The following is an 11,985-nucleotide window of genomic DNA, read 5'->3' as shown; positions in this document are numbered from 1 at the left end:
TGACGTTAAAAAAACAAAAAACCCGGAGTTCTCGGGTGTGGCCGGGACACGAGGTGCTGGGCGGGGTGGGGCAGTAGGCAGTGCACACAGAAGAGGCTGAGGCCTCACTGAGTCGCGGGACTTGGAAGGCTTAGCAGCAGGGGCAGAAGCAGCGTCAAGTTTGGGAGACCACCCGACTCAGGTAAGGAGAACAGACTGAGCTGAGCTAGGCATTGTCTTTCTTTCAACAAATATTTGTCGAATGTCTACTACAGGCCAGCAGCTGTTCTGGGCACTTGGGAAACAGCGGTGAAGATTCGGATAGAACCTTCCTTGAGAGTAACCTCCACATTTTACGGAAGAGGAAATTGAGGGCCGGCTGGAGGCTCTGGCCGGGGCTTCTGTGGCCGGAGACAGTGTGGCTCTGGGCAGCAGTTTAGACGTCCGGGCGCACGTGGCTCGGTTCATCTGCCCGGGGTCCGCCTGCGCGCGCGGCGCCAGGGCCTCTCCACTGCCCCGCCCGGCTCGGAGCCCGCCCCCAGCCCGACCCACACGTGGGTTCCCGCACGTCCGCCCGGCTCCCCCCTGACGTCAGCCTCTCGGTTCCCATTTAAGGCCCCGCCCGCGCCCGGCTCGGAAGACCGGAGCAGCTGCAGCAAGTCCTGATCCAGCGCCGCGCGCAGCCGCCGCCCGCCTGCCCGCCCGACGTGCGCTCCTGGTACGGTCGGGCCCCGCGCGCCCTGCGCCCGAGGGGGCGGGAGAGCGAGCTGCCCGGGAAGGGGTCCCTGCCCCCGGGGGCGGTGGGTGCTGCTTCCCAGATGCAGAGTGCAGAGGCCTGGGCGGTGGCCCAAGCCACGTGTGGGCTCGGAGCCCGCCGCACCCTGCTTTTGCTCTAAGTGGGCACCGTGGCCTCTGGCCGGGCTGGGGAACCGAGAAGGTGGCCGCACCCAACCTGAGGTCAAAAGCCCGAGTGGATGCAGAAGGACAAGGAGATGACAGATCCGAAGGGTGGAGCATACCTCCGGGCTCGAAATCGGCAAACGGCTCAGTTCCCGGAGCCGGTGGAGCTGAAAAAGCCTCAGCAGTCTGGGGCGGGTTCCTGGAATCCGGAAAGCCGCTGAGCGCCGCTTGGGTCGCATTTTAACCCTGGGACTCTCTAGAGGTGGGCTGCATGGGGGCGGCCGCTGCCTGCAGTTATAGAGCGCTCTTTGCGCAAATTACATTTACATTTATTAAGCAGCTACTGATGTATTGGGGGCTACGCAGGGCACGGTGCGTGCAAGGATGAAGCGGGAAGGGTCTCAGCTCTCTCTCATCTCGGACGGTCTGTTGCGAGTTGGATCATCGGTACCACCCCCTCCTTTTGACAGATGGGGGAACCTAAAGCTGGGAGAGGGTTAGGAAAGGCATCTCTAAGGTCACGGTGTGTGGGTGGCAGAGTTGGGGGGTAGACCCTCTTTCTGCAGGGCTCCTCCCCCGCCCGTGTCCCCACATTGAAGGAACCGCTGGAGCCCAGGGCTTAAGTTTTGGTAAAGCCAGGAGGTCTCTGCAGGAAGAACTCCTCCCTCCCCTCCCCCAGGCTGCAGAAACCCTACAAGGCTGTCTAGAAATAGCAGTGATTTGTAAGGAGAGACCCGATTCCAGCTTGGGGACTCTGGGCTGCTTGCCTGGAAGTCCTTTCGGATATTTTTGCCCTTTGGGGCGGTGTCCAGACTTTTCGGGAGACTTTTGGGGTGGTGCTTTCGGGATACAACCTGTGATCATCTCTCCAGTGAACGCAGTGCGCGGTTGGATTAGCAGAGCCGAAGCCCCCCTCCCCGGCTCTGGAAATCCGGGGTTGCACCAAGTATCTGTTAAGTTTAGGGCTCCAGGCCTCAGGCCTCTGCAGCTATTTCTGCACTTCCTGTACTGAAAACATTTCCTCATACTGGGCCTCACGCCTTTGCAACCAGGATCACTGCAGAAGCCACACGAGGCGCCTCCCTCCCGGTTGGTTAACAGTCCCTGGTTCCTGGTATTGCGATTTCAAGTCTGGCTCTGGCCCCGTGCCAGGCCCGGGTGGCTGCCAGCGGGGCTTCACGTTGTTGGCGTCTGCTTCGGAGCACTAAAATCTGACTCTGAGCTCACGTCCTCTCACCCGGGAAGCAGGATAGTTCCTAATCGTCTCCAATCTCGGGCGGGGCATCTTGGGTATCCGCTGTCGGGGCCACTGCCAACCTCCCAATGGCCAGCAGCTACTAGACTGCTCTGGTCCTAGCCCAACGCCCTGGAATGCGCATGTGCGCAGGTTTCGTGGGTGGGCGGGAGGGAGGGGGTGGCTGCTAATCTGGGTGGAGCGTACAACCCGCGGGCTCCTGCGGACCGAGCTGTTGGTCTGATCCCCGCCCCTTCGGGGGCGGGGGAAATGAGTGAGCGCGCATGAGCAGAGCTCGCTGCACGTCCCGCGGCAGCCGGGTGGCGCCGTGCAGCGGTTGGTGGCGCCCTCCGCGAGTACCTGCGGTGCTGGAGAGGCTTGGCGGGAGGCCTGGTGACTGGAGTAGAGCTGGGCGGGCAGCTCACTATCCTCTTGTTTGAGGAAAGGCCGGCCCCGCTTGGGGTTAGCTCACCACGATGAGTGAGCCGTCAGGAGGCTATACTTACACCCAAACGTCAATATTATTTTTCCACGCCAAGGTGAGGTCCTGCACACCAGGATCCTAGCCAGACCAGACCCTAGCATTAGGCCTTTCAGCTCTCTTTTGGCTATCTTGAGGTTTTTTCCCTCCCCCTTTTTAGTAATCCCTTGTGATTTTTAATGGCAAGTACTCCAAAAGGAAGTAAACAAGATTTTTCAGAACAGCTTTTGGTTAATGTGTTCATTTAAAGAGGATGCAGTGACAGTGCCTGTTTTTCCCCCTCTAGATACCTTTTGGTTCTAAGTCCAATATGGCAACTCTTAAGGATCAGCTGATTCAGAATCTTCTTAAGGAAGAACATGCGCCCCAGAATAAGATTACAGTTGTTGGGGTTGGTGCTGTTGGCATGGCCTGTGCCATCAGTATCTTAATGAAGGTAAGTGAGAGCCCATCATCACTGGAAGCCAAGGATACCTTGACCCCACCCATCCCCTCACTACCTCTCCCAAGAATTGCATTATCACATTGTATATGCAAATATTTAGGTTTATGCACTCATTCAAAGAACTTTATGTAAAACAAACTTTTGAAACACGATGCTGTACTAAAAGGGTATCTGAACTAAAAAAATAAAAAGTTATTAGACTGGAGACTCAGTTCCTTCAATTCACTCTGTTGTATTAACATACATTAATTGCCTGCAAATGAAGAAGAGTCCATGCCTTTAAACAAGCTAAAATTATTTTAAAGTAATTTTTGAATTGAAAATGATACATACATATAGTAAAATTAAAATCACACTGAATGGAAAATCTTAAAGTCTTCCTGTCACTCAAATCCCTACTGCCCCTGCCCCCACCCCTTGGATAGCAATTTTGGTACCAGTTATGGAGCTAAAAATTTAATTAGAAAAAGAGAACTTGTGAATGAATAAGGAACACTTTTTACAGTAATCAAGCCTGCTTTATCTAAAAAAGAAATTGAGGCTGTTTACAATATTAAAATATTTTAAATTCAGATTTGGAATTTGTAATAAAATGAAATGATGAATTCTGGGTTCTGAACAGAAAACGACTGAGAAGTGAATCTCAAGTGAATCTCACTTCTCTTCAGTGAGAGGGCTGAAGACAGAAATGAGCTATGCGGAGGTCTTATAACAACACAGGTTGTTCTGTATGTGCTCTTAGGAGAGGCCACGTGGTATACCTACTCTTATTCCTTACCCACTCGATCAGAGATTGATGCCACCTGTTTTTCCCACACCTATGACCCGTCTATGGTCTGACCCATCTATGGTCTGACCCGTCTATGGTCTGACCCGTCTGTGGTCTTACCTGTCTATGGTCTTACCCGTCTATGGTCTTTTCCTGTGATGCCCTCTAACTCAGGTGTGGGTAAGAGTAGCTGCCAGATCACTCATTATACTGTAGGTGATTTGGGGTAGATCTGCAGCTAGCTAGTATAACCTCTGTGGTTATAATGGTACACATCCCATTTGTATTAAAGCTATTGTTGGTGCTCTTGCTCTGAGACACACCTATAAACTTTTATAGGTTCAATTGATATTTTTCACCAATATTTTGCAATGCATAAATATATCTTTATGTAAAACTGTTAGTGTTGGTTAATATGTGGAAAACATAAACAGGGAATGATCCAGAATATCACTTTTTTTAATTCCAAGTCTTAATACTGATCAATATCACCTGTGTGATGAATAACAACCTAAAATCAATGTTTTAAACTGAATTTGAGAGAGTAAATAGAGCAGTTTTACATAACTGGACGTTATTCTAACCACTTCCAATCCAGTGTTCTGCCTCCATACGGTGGTGATGGAGTTTCCTGCAGAGGTTGCTCCAGTGCGGGGAGAGGCTTGGAGAGAGGGTCAGTGCTTCTTCCTATGTGTGGTTCATTGGTGGGTTAGCTTTTAAATGGGGGCCTATCTCTACTTTGAGGTATATCATACTAATAAAGTAGCAGAACTCTCCTATGCCAGAAATATAGAAATTTTGCATGCCTCTACTAAAAATTTGGAAGTAAGCAATTTTCCATTTAACTGAAAATTTTATGTCTTTTAGGACTTGACTGATGAACTTGCTCTTGTTGATGTTATTGAAGACAAATTGAAAGGAGAGATGATGGATCTCCAACATGGCAGCCTTTTCCTTAGAACACCAAAAATTGTCTCTAGCAAAGGTTGATTTCAACAAGTTTATATTGTGGTCCATGCTAGACTTAATTCTTTATTAAGGATTTATTAAGGATAAGAGAGCCTTTGAACAATTTTGCATTGGTGCTTATTGATACCAAAGTTTCAATTTCTAGTGAATGGTTTTAAAAGAAAATCCAATTTGTCTGTGATGTGGAAAGCATCTGAATTAGAATGTAATTAGTAAAGCTCCTTGGGTCCATATTTAACCATATTGCTTCAAATATTTAAATTAAATATACTTACTCCCCCACTTCCTTTCACATACTGACACAGGGTTAAGAATAGGGTAAATGAGCCTATTCAGCACATATTCTTGGCTTGACTTTTTCTCATTCATGAGCACCGTGCCCAAATAGTGTTCGTTTTGACACTTTTTGAAAATCATTGACCACTTATCTGATAGGTAACTCCCTTCATTATCTTCATCCCTGGGTTAACCATCCTGTGCCACAGGGTAACTAGAAGCAAGACATGCTTGATAAGTGTAAAGTTGCCTCTGCTTTGAAAAAAAAAAAAAGAAAAAGGCCTGTCCCTGGGCTGATATGACCACAATTAAGTTGTTAAGTATAAATATAATTATGGAAGAGTGTGAGCATTGAGCTCAGGTGGCAAAAAATTGGGGGCTATATCTCATTTGATTCCTTCCAGCTCCTCCCAGTTATAGTTACATAAAGTCACAGTGTGACTAAAACCAGAATACAAGGAAGGTGTTGATGTACTCTTATTCCGTGTAAGTGGCCACAGTGATAAAACTCCAAAAACTGAAGGAGGAGTGGGCCCACCCAACGGCATAATGGTTAAGTTCATGTGCTCTGCTTTGGCGGCCCTGGGTTCGTGGGTTTGGAGCCTGGGTGCAGACCTACACACCACTCATCAAGCCATGCTGTGGTGGCATCCCACGTAAAAAGTAGAAGAAGATTGGCACAGATGTTAGCTCATGGACAATGAGGAAAAAGAAGGAGATTGGCAACAGATGTTAGGCAGGGCCAGTCTTCCTCATCAAAAAAACTAAAAGAGTCTGGGGGTCATTGGGGGAATTAATCTGCCACCTACACAACACACTGATAAAATTGTCCATAAAAAAACTGTATGGAACAAATTTTTGCTGGCTAGGTCATGGAGTTCTCTTAAAGGCCTAAATCTGGTTTTTGTTTCCTTTTTGTCTAGACTATAGTGTGACTGCACACTCCAAGCTGGTTATTATCACAGCTGGGGCACGTCAGCAGGAGGGAGAAAGCCGTCTTAATTTGGTCCAGCGTAACGTGAACATCTTTAAATTCATCATTCCTAATATTGTAAAATACAGCCCACACTGCAAGTTGCTTGTTGTTTCCAATCCAGGTGAGACTTTTAGTTGCGTAAGTAGATGAGGTAGGGTAAAACTGATGGTTTATGTCTGATTCTGTGTACACACATTTATTTCTCATATTTTTCATTTTCCTCCTGAAAGTGGATCTGTGTTTTTGTAAAATAGTTATGTTTAAAACATTAAACGGGATACAATGCCTCTGAAAGTAATTGGAACTTTAAAATTAGTTACTTGCCCAAGAAGATCTTGGATAAGGGATAAGTTTATGAATAATGTGTTATTGATGCAGTTTATTCATTCAACTACACTTCTTGAATACTTAATGTATTTGCTATATTATACATAGTATAGAGGTTTAAAAATATTAAGAAAAATACTGATTGGTCATAATCAATATCAAGATCCATACAGAGCCATATATCTTGAGTAGCCAATCATTATCTAATGATTTACCTAGTATCTTTGTCTAAATGTTTTCTTCATAGTGGATATCTTGACCTATGTGGCTTGGAAGATAAGCGGCTTTCCCAAAAACCGTGTTATTGGAAGTGGTTGCAACCTGGATTCAGCCCGGTTCCGTTACCTAATGGGCGAAAGGCTGGGAGTTCACCCATTAAGCTGTCATGGGTGGATCCTTGGGGAGCATGGAGATTCTAGTGGTAAGCAGGACTTAATTTTCTCTCTGTCTTCAAAAAGACTGTTTAAAATATTTACAGGGGTTCCATTATCAAATCAGAGCCAAAAATCAGATATCCATTCATCAGAGTAGACTGGCTTTCAGAAATCTATCTTTTGGTATAATTATATGCTAAGAGTTGTTGAGATTTTAGCCATTTTGTATGATATTTTATGGCATGGGGGATGGGGAATGAAAGTTCTTTTACTTCTTACAGTGGACATGTTAAATAAGATGACAGCTCTTACGATGACCTCAATCATGTAATATCACAGCTGTTTATACTTGACTTGAACTGCTCGGCCCTGAAAAAGTCAGCCAATCCAAATAGAGTGTATGAAAAAATTCTGTTATTATCACAGTTGAAAGATGTTATAATTTGCGCAGAGTTCTCAGTTCCTTATGCCAAGAAAATTCCCCTTATGATCTCATACTATCTTTACATTTCAGATATATATGGATTAAACATCCCAATAGGTTAGGAAAACAGGTTAGAATGTAGTGAAAATTCTTAGTTTTATATAATCTAATCAACGAAAGTCTAAAAGTGAGGGCATTGGTAGTCTTGACCATCTACCAAAAGTGGGTAATCCTCCCCAAATAAGAAAAGAGAATTAGAAAAATGGGTCAGAATTACTAGTCTGCTGGATGGTACATGGAAATAAATGTATTCTGTACTATTTCTTTTAGTGCCTGTATGGAGTGGAGTGAATGTTGCTGGTGTCTCCCTAAAGAATCTGCACCCTGAGTTAGGCACTGATGCAGATAAGGAACATTGGAAAGAGGTTCACAAACAGGTGGTTGACAGGTAATAGCTCTCATAATTTGGCAATATAGAAGATTAAAATTATTTTTATTAAAAGTTTAATAGCATTTCCATTTGAGTACTTTTTGTTAGAGAACTTGTTTTCTAAAGTTTTGTTAAAGATCTTGGGGCTGACCTGGTGGCATAGTGGTTAAGTTCGTGTGCTCTGCTTTGGCGGCCTGGGGTTCGCAGGTTCGAATCCTGGGTGTGGACCTATGCACTGTTTATCAAGCCATGCTGTGGCAGCGTCCCATAGAAAGTAGAGGAAGATGGGCACAGATGTTAGCCCACGGCCAATCTTCCTTAGCAAAAAGAGGAGGAGTGGCAACAGATGTTAGCTCAGGGCTGACTTTCCTCACGAAAAAAAGAAAAAGTTGTGTGAAAGATCATACTCTAAAACAGGTAAAGGTATTAAAAATAGATATTTATTAATGCTACACTCTATCTTTTTGCCGTAATTCTCAATTTACAGTATGATAAATCTTTCTGCACTTGTATTGTAAACTATAAAGATGAAACAAGTTAGATTAAGTCTACTCTTTGAGATTCTGTCTTTACTTCAACAGCATGTATGATTCATTCAGTTAGGAATAAGAATTTTTATCCAATTTCCTATTATAGTCTTTATGAATAGAAACACAGCTAGCTTGTTTATTCAGATGATTATAAAGTTTAAGCAATGTCTAGATTCATAATGGTACTAAAAATGTAAATAATAACTTACAAATTGTTGAAACAGACAAGCTTTCAACTTGGTGGCATTATTTACAAATGATGTAGTCTTGTCTGGACCTCAGGTCTATAGAAGTGAATAATGAATCATGATTGGTCTAGGCAAGGCCCTCTTATTTGTATTTGTTTAATTAAAAACCTGTGAACCCACCTCGAAACCCAAGAAACATTGACAATAGCTGTCAACTAACTGTAGTGTTTCTTGGGTTAGAATTACTAGTCTGTTGGTGCTTGGAAATGAGTGAATTCTGTGCTCCTTCTCCCACTCATTCCTCCGTCCCCTCAGTCCCTCCCGGCTTGAAATAATCCTGAGTCAAGCATGCTATATGTAATCTTCTTGGATTTACTTTTTAAAGTTCAATATTTTACATTTTAAAGAATCATCTATTTTGTTGCATGTAGCTACAGTTGTTTGTTTAGCAGCTATGTAATATTCCACTTTGAAATATAGTCTCTCTATGTGAATATACCACAGTTTATCCATTCCCCTGTTGGAGAGCACTGGGCTTGTTGCCATGTTTTTGCTATTACTAACAGGACTGTTGTGAATATCCCTATAATTAATATCCTGGTATACACGGCAAGGGTTACTCTTAAGTGTATAAATCAACTTTGTGGCATTATTTACTATCAAGTGTGTGTTCAGTGAAAGCTTTGTTTTTCTTTGTTTCTCGCACCCTACTTTTTCCTCCCTTTCCCTGCCCTTCCCTACCCTACAGTGCTTATGAGGTGATCAAACTGAAAGGCTACACATCCTGGGCCATTGGACTGTCTGTGGCAGATTTGGCAGAAAGTATAATGAAGAATCTTAGGCGGGTGCATCCAATTTCCACCATGATTAAGGTAGGTCTATGTAGTGATACATTGTACTTGAATGCCATTATTTCCTGTTTTTTAAAAAAGATTCTTAGAAAGCAATTAGATTAATATAAGTCCTCAATCACTGATTTAAGTAAAATAAATTAATGCACCTGCAACTTTCATTTTTGAAAAGACATGGTGGAGCCTTAGAATCAGTGTCTGCTAGCACTGTGTTCAGCACATAAATACTTGATAACTTGTTGACTGAAAAACTCTCTATTCAATTATGTTGAGATAGGTGGAAGACCATCAAAGAAGCAGATTTCTGTCCTTTGGGAAAAACAGAAATTATACTCAAGTTAGAGTTACCATGGTGTTATACAATAAAAATTGGAAAGTGCTATGAATAATGGCAATAGTTTAGATTTTCTTTTAGGATGCAAATCTTGCTGCTATTTTAATGACTTTCTTTTACATGTTTATTACATCCTAACTGAAAATCTGGAAAGGAATTTATACTTACTAGGTTGTATTAAATAAGCCTGACAATTGTAGAGGATGAAAGTCTTGGGAGACCCCAGAATTCATAGACAAAAAACGTAAGATATTTTTCATTTTGTCTTCAGGGTCTCTATGGAATAAAAGAGGATGTCTTCCTTAGTGTGCCTTGCATCTTGGGACAGAATGGAATCTCAGATATTGTGAAGGTGGCTCTGACTCCTGAGGAAGAGGCCCGTTTGAAGAAGAGTGCAGATACACTTTGGGGGATCCAGAAAGAGTTGCAGTTTTAAAGTCTTCTAATGTACCACTTCACTGTCTAGGCTGCAACAGGATTTTAGTTGGAGATTGTGCATATTGTCCTTTTTATCTGACCTGTGACAAAAGCAGTAATATTAAGATAGCCTAGGAAAAACATAGTTTCCTAAAGTTAGAAATACAAATGGTTCATCAAATCCTGCAGCTATATCCTGATGCTGATTGATACTTACCTTGTATACTCCTAAACTGGTTGGTGTAAAATAGTTCTAGCACTTCAGAGGCACCACTGCCAATGTTGCACATGTTGCAGTTGCCCTTCAAACCAGATGTGTGTTTACTCTGTGTTATAACTTCTGGTTCCTTCACCCAACAGACCTAGCCCAACTTTTTTTTTCTTCAGTCAATCACATCCTGGGATGCAATGTATAAATCCAGTATTGCATGTCTTGTGTATTCTAAAGGATCTTATTTTGTGTACTATATGTATCAGAATAGTGTACATTGCCATGTAATGTAAAAAGAAAAATCTACATATAAATAATGCAACCAGCTATCCAAGTGTCATACCAACTAAAACACGAAATAAACCTTGAACAGTGACTACTCTGGTAATTTATTATATTAAGATGTAAAGTCATAAAGCTACTATTTATTCATTACATTATTGGGAGCCACTATTGGGTTATTCTTGGGCAACCCTGCAATGATTTTTTAAGGGGTACTGTTTACTAATGCTCAGACTTTAGTTTAATATGAATTAATATATTAAGGGTGTGACTAGATTGAGTAGGTTGTTTTAGTACCATTTCCATTATAATCAATCATTTTAATATACAGTCATGCACTGCATAATGATGTTTTGGTCAACAATAGACCCATAAGATTTTTTTTTTTTTTAATTTTTATTTATTTATTTTTTCCCCCAAAGCCCCAGTAGATAGTTGTATGTCATAGTTGCACATCCTTCTAGTTGCTGTATGTGGGATGCTGCCTCAGCATGGCCGGAGAAGCGGTGCGTCAGTGTGCGCCCGGGATCCAAACCTGGGCCGCCAGTAGCGGAACCCGCGCACTTAACCGCTAAGCCACGGTGCCGGCCCTGACCCATAATACCATATAGCTTAGGTGTGTAGTAGGCTATACCATCTAAGTTTGTGTAAGTACTGTAGGCAAGGAAGAAATTTTCCTGTACCTTCTAGGTTCTGCCTGGTCTAAGAATTAATTTGACATGAGATAGATTAACAGGAGAAAAACAAATAGTTTAATAACATATATACATGGGAGTAACCCAGCAAAACCAAGTAACTCACCAAAATGGGCAAAGCTTTCACCTTAAATACCATTCTCAGCGAATGACAAAAGAAGCTGTTTGGGGTGGGGAGAGTGAGGGACTTGAAAGAAAACGAAGGCAATTCACAGGAATTGGAGCCAACATTTGGAAAACAAGTGTTTGGCCACACAGAAACAGAAGAACACAGCGGGAAGTCCAACAAACAGGCTTTTCTAGGTTCCTCCCTGTCTACCAGCTAGTTCCTGTTAGCTAAGGTGATAGCTCACTTCCTGAGACAGGTTTTTTAATCTGAATTCTTTTAGGCAGTTAAGGGGGAGGTAACAAAAACTTTCTTAGTCATTTGTTGCTTAAAAATAAGCAGTCTAAAATAGTCCTCACATTAAAGAGACACATTATGGGGTGGCAAATTTTGTATGTATGTATGTACATACACTGTACACTGATGTTCACACAATGACGATATCACCTAACAAAGCATTCTCAGAACATATCCTGTCATTAAGCGATGCATGACTATACTAAGCCCCAAAGTATATAACTTGATAATAGTATTAATCTTAATTGGTACCCAACAATTCATGCAGACAACATTCTACACATGAATGTAAAAGACATTTGCCAACTGAACGAACATAAGCAGTGTTACTTTGCTACTATAGGGGGACACAGATTTTGAAGAACCTTTGCTCTCCAGAGGTCAGTAACAATGGTATTTAAGAATTTTAAACCAAGTAGTCCTGGTAGTTGTCTACTCAAAAATTTTCTTTAGATTTCCCTCAAAATATTTCTATAACTGTGACCCTTAT

General features: G+C 42.8%; 1 protein-coding gene across 1 annotated transcript; it reads left to right on the top strand.

Annotated features, from left to right (window-relative positions):
* Positions 1–594: 594 nt before the first annotated feature.
* On the top strand, positions 595–10,491 carry LOC101388017 (L-lactate dehydrogenase A chain). The gene is made up of 8 exons (XM_004418493.3): positions 595–697; positions 2,881–3,030; positions 4,676–4,793; positions 5,977–6,150; positions 6,604–6,777; positions 7,485–7,602; positions 9,051–9,174; positions 9,759–10,491. The coding sequence occupies exons 2-8, from the start codon at positions 2,905–2,907 to the stop codon at positions 9,921–9,923; spliced, it is 999 nt and encodes a 332-aa protein (XP_004418550.1). The 5' UTR covers positions 595–697; positions 2,881–2,904; the 3' UTR covers positions 9,924–10,491.
* The last annotated feature ends 1,494 nt before the right edge of the window (positions 10,492–11,985 follow it).

This window comes from Ceratotherium simum, chromosome 7 (assembly GCF_057802395.1).
Source record: "Ceratotherium simum simum isolate JZ-2026a chromosome 7, ASM5780239v1, whole genome shotgun sequence".
Taxonomy (NCBI): domain Eukaryota; kingdom Metazoa; phylum Chordata; class Mammalia; order Perissodactyla; family Rhinocerotidae; genus Ceratotherium; species Ceratotherium simum.
The sequence above is the reverse complement of the archived record's forward strand: the minus strand, read 5'-3'. Positions and strand labels throughout refer to the sequence as shown.

Bases quoted from the DNA above. Each gene is read 5' to 3' on its own strand.
- LOC101388017 (XM_004418493.3), top strand. From the start codon at position 2,905: ATGGCAACTCTTAAGGATCAGCTGATTCAGAATCTTCTTAAGGAAGAA. The intron at 7,603-9,050 runs GTAATAGCTCTC...CCTACCCTACAG, and splicing joins CACAAACAGGTGGTTGACAG to TGCTTATGAGGTGATCAAAC. The intron at 9,175-9,758 runs GTAGGTCTATGT...TTTTGTCTTCAG, and splicing joins CAATTTCCACCATGATTAAG to GGTCTCTATGGAATAAAAGA.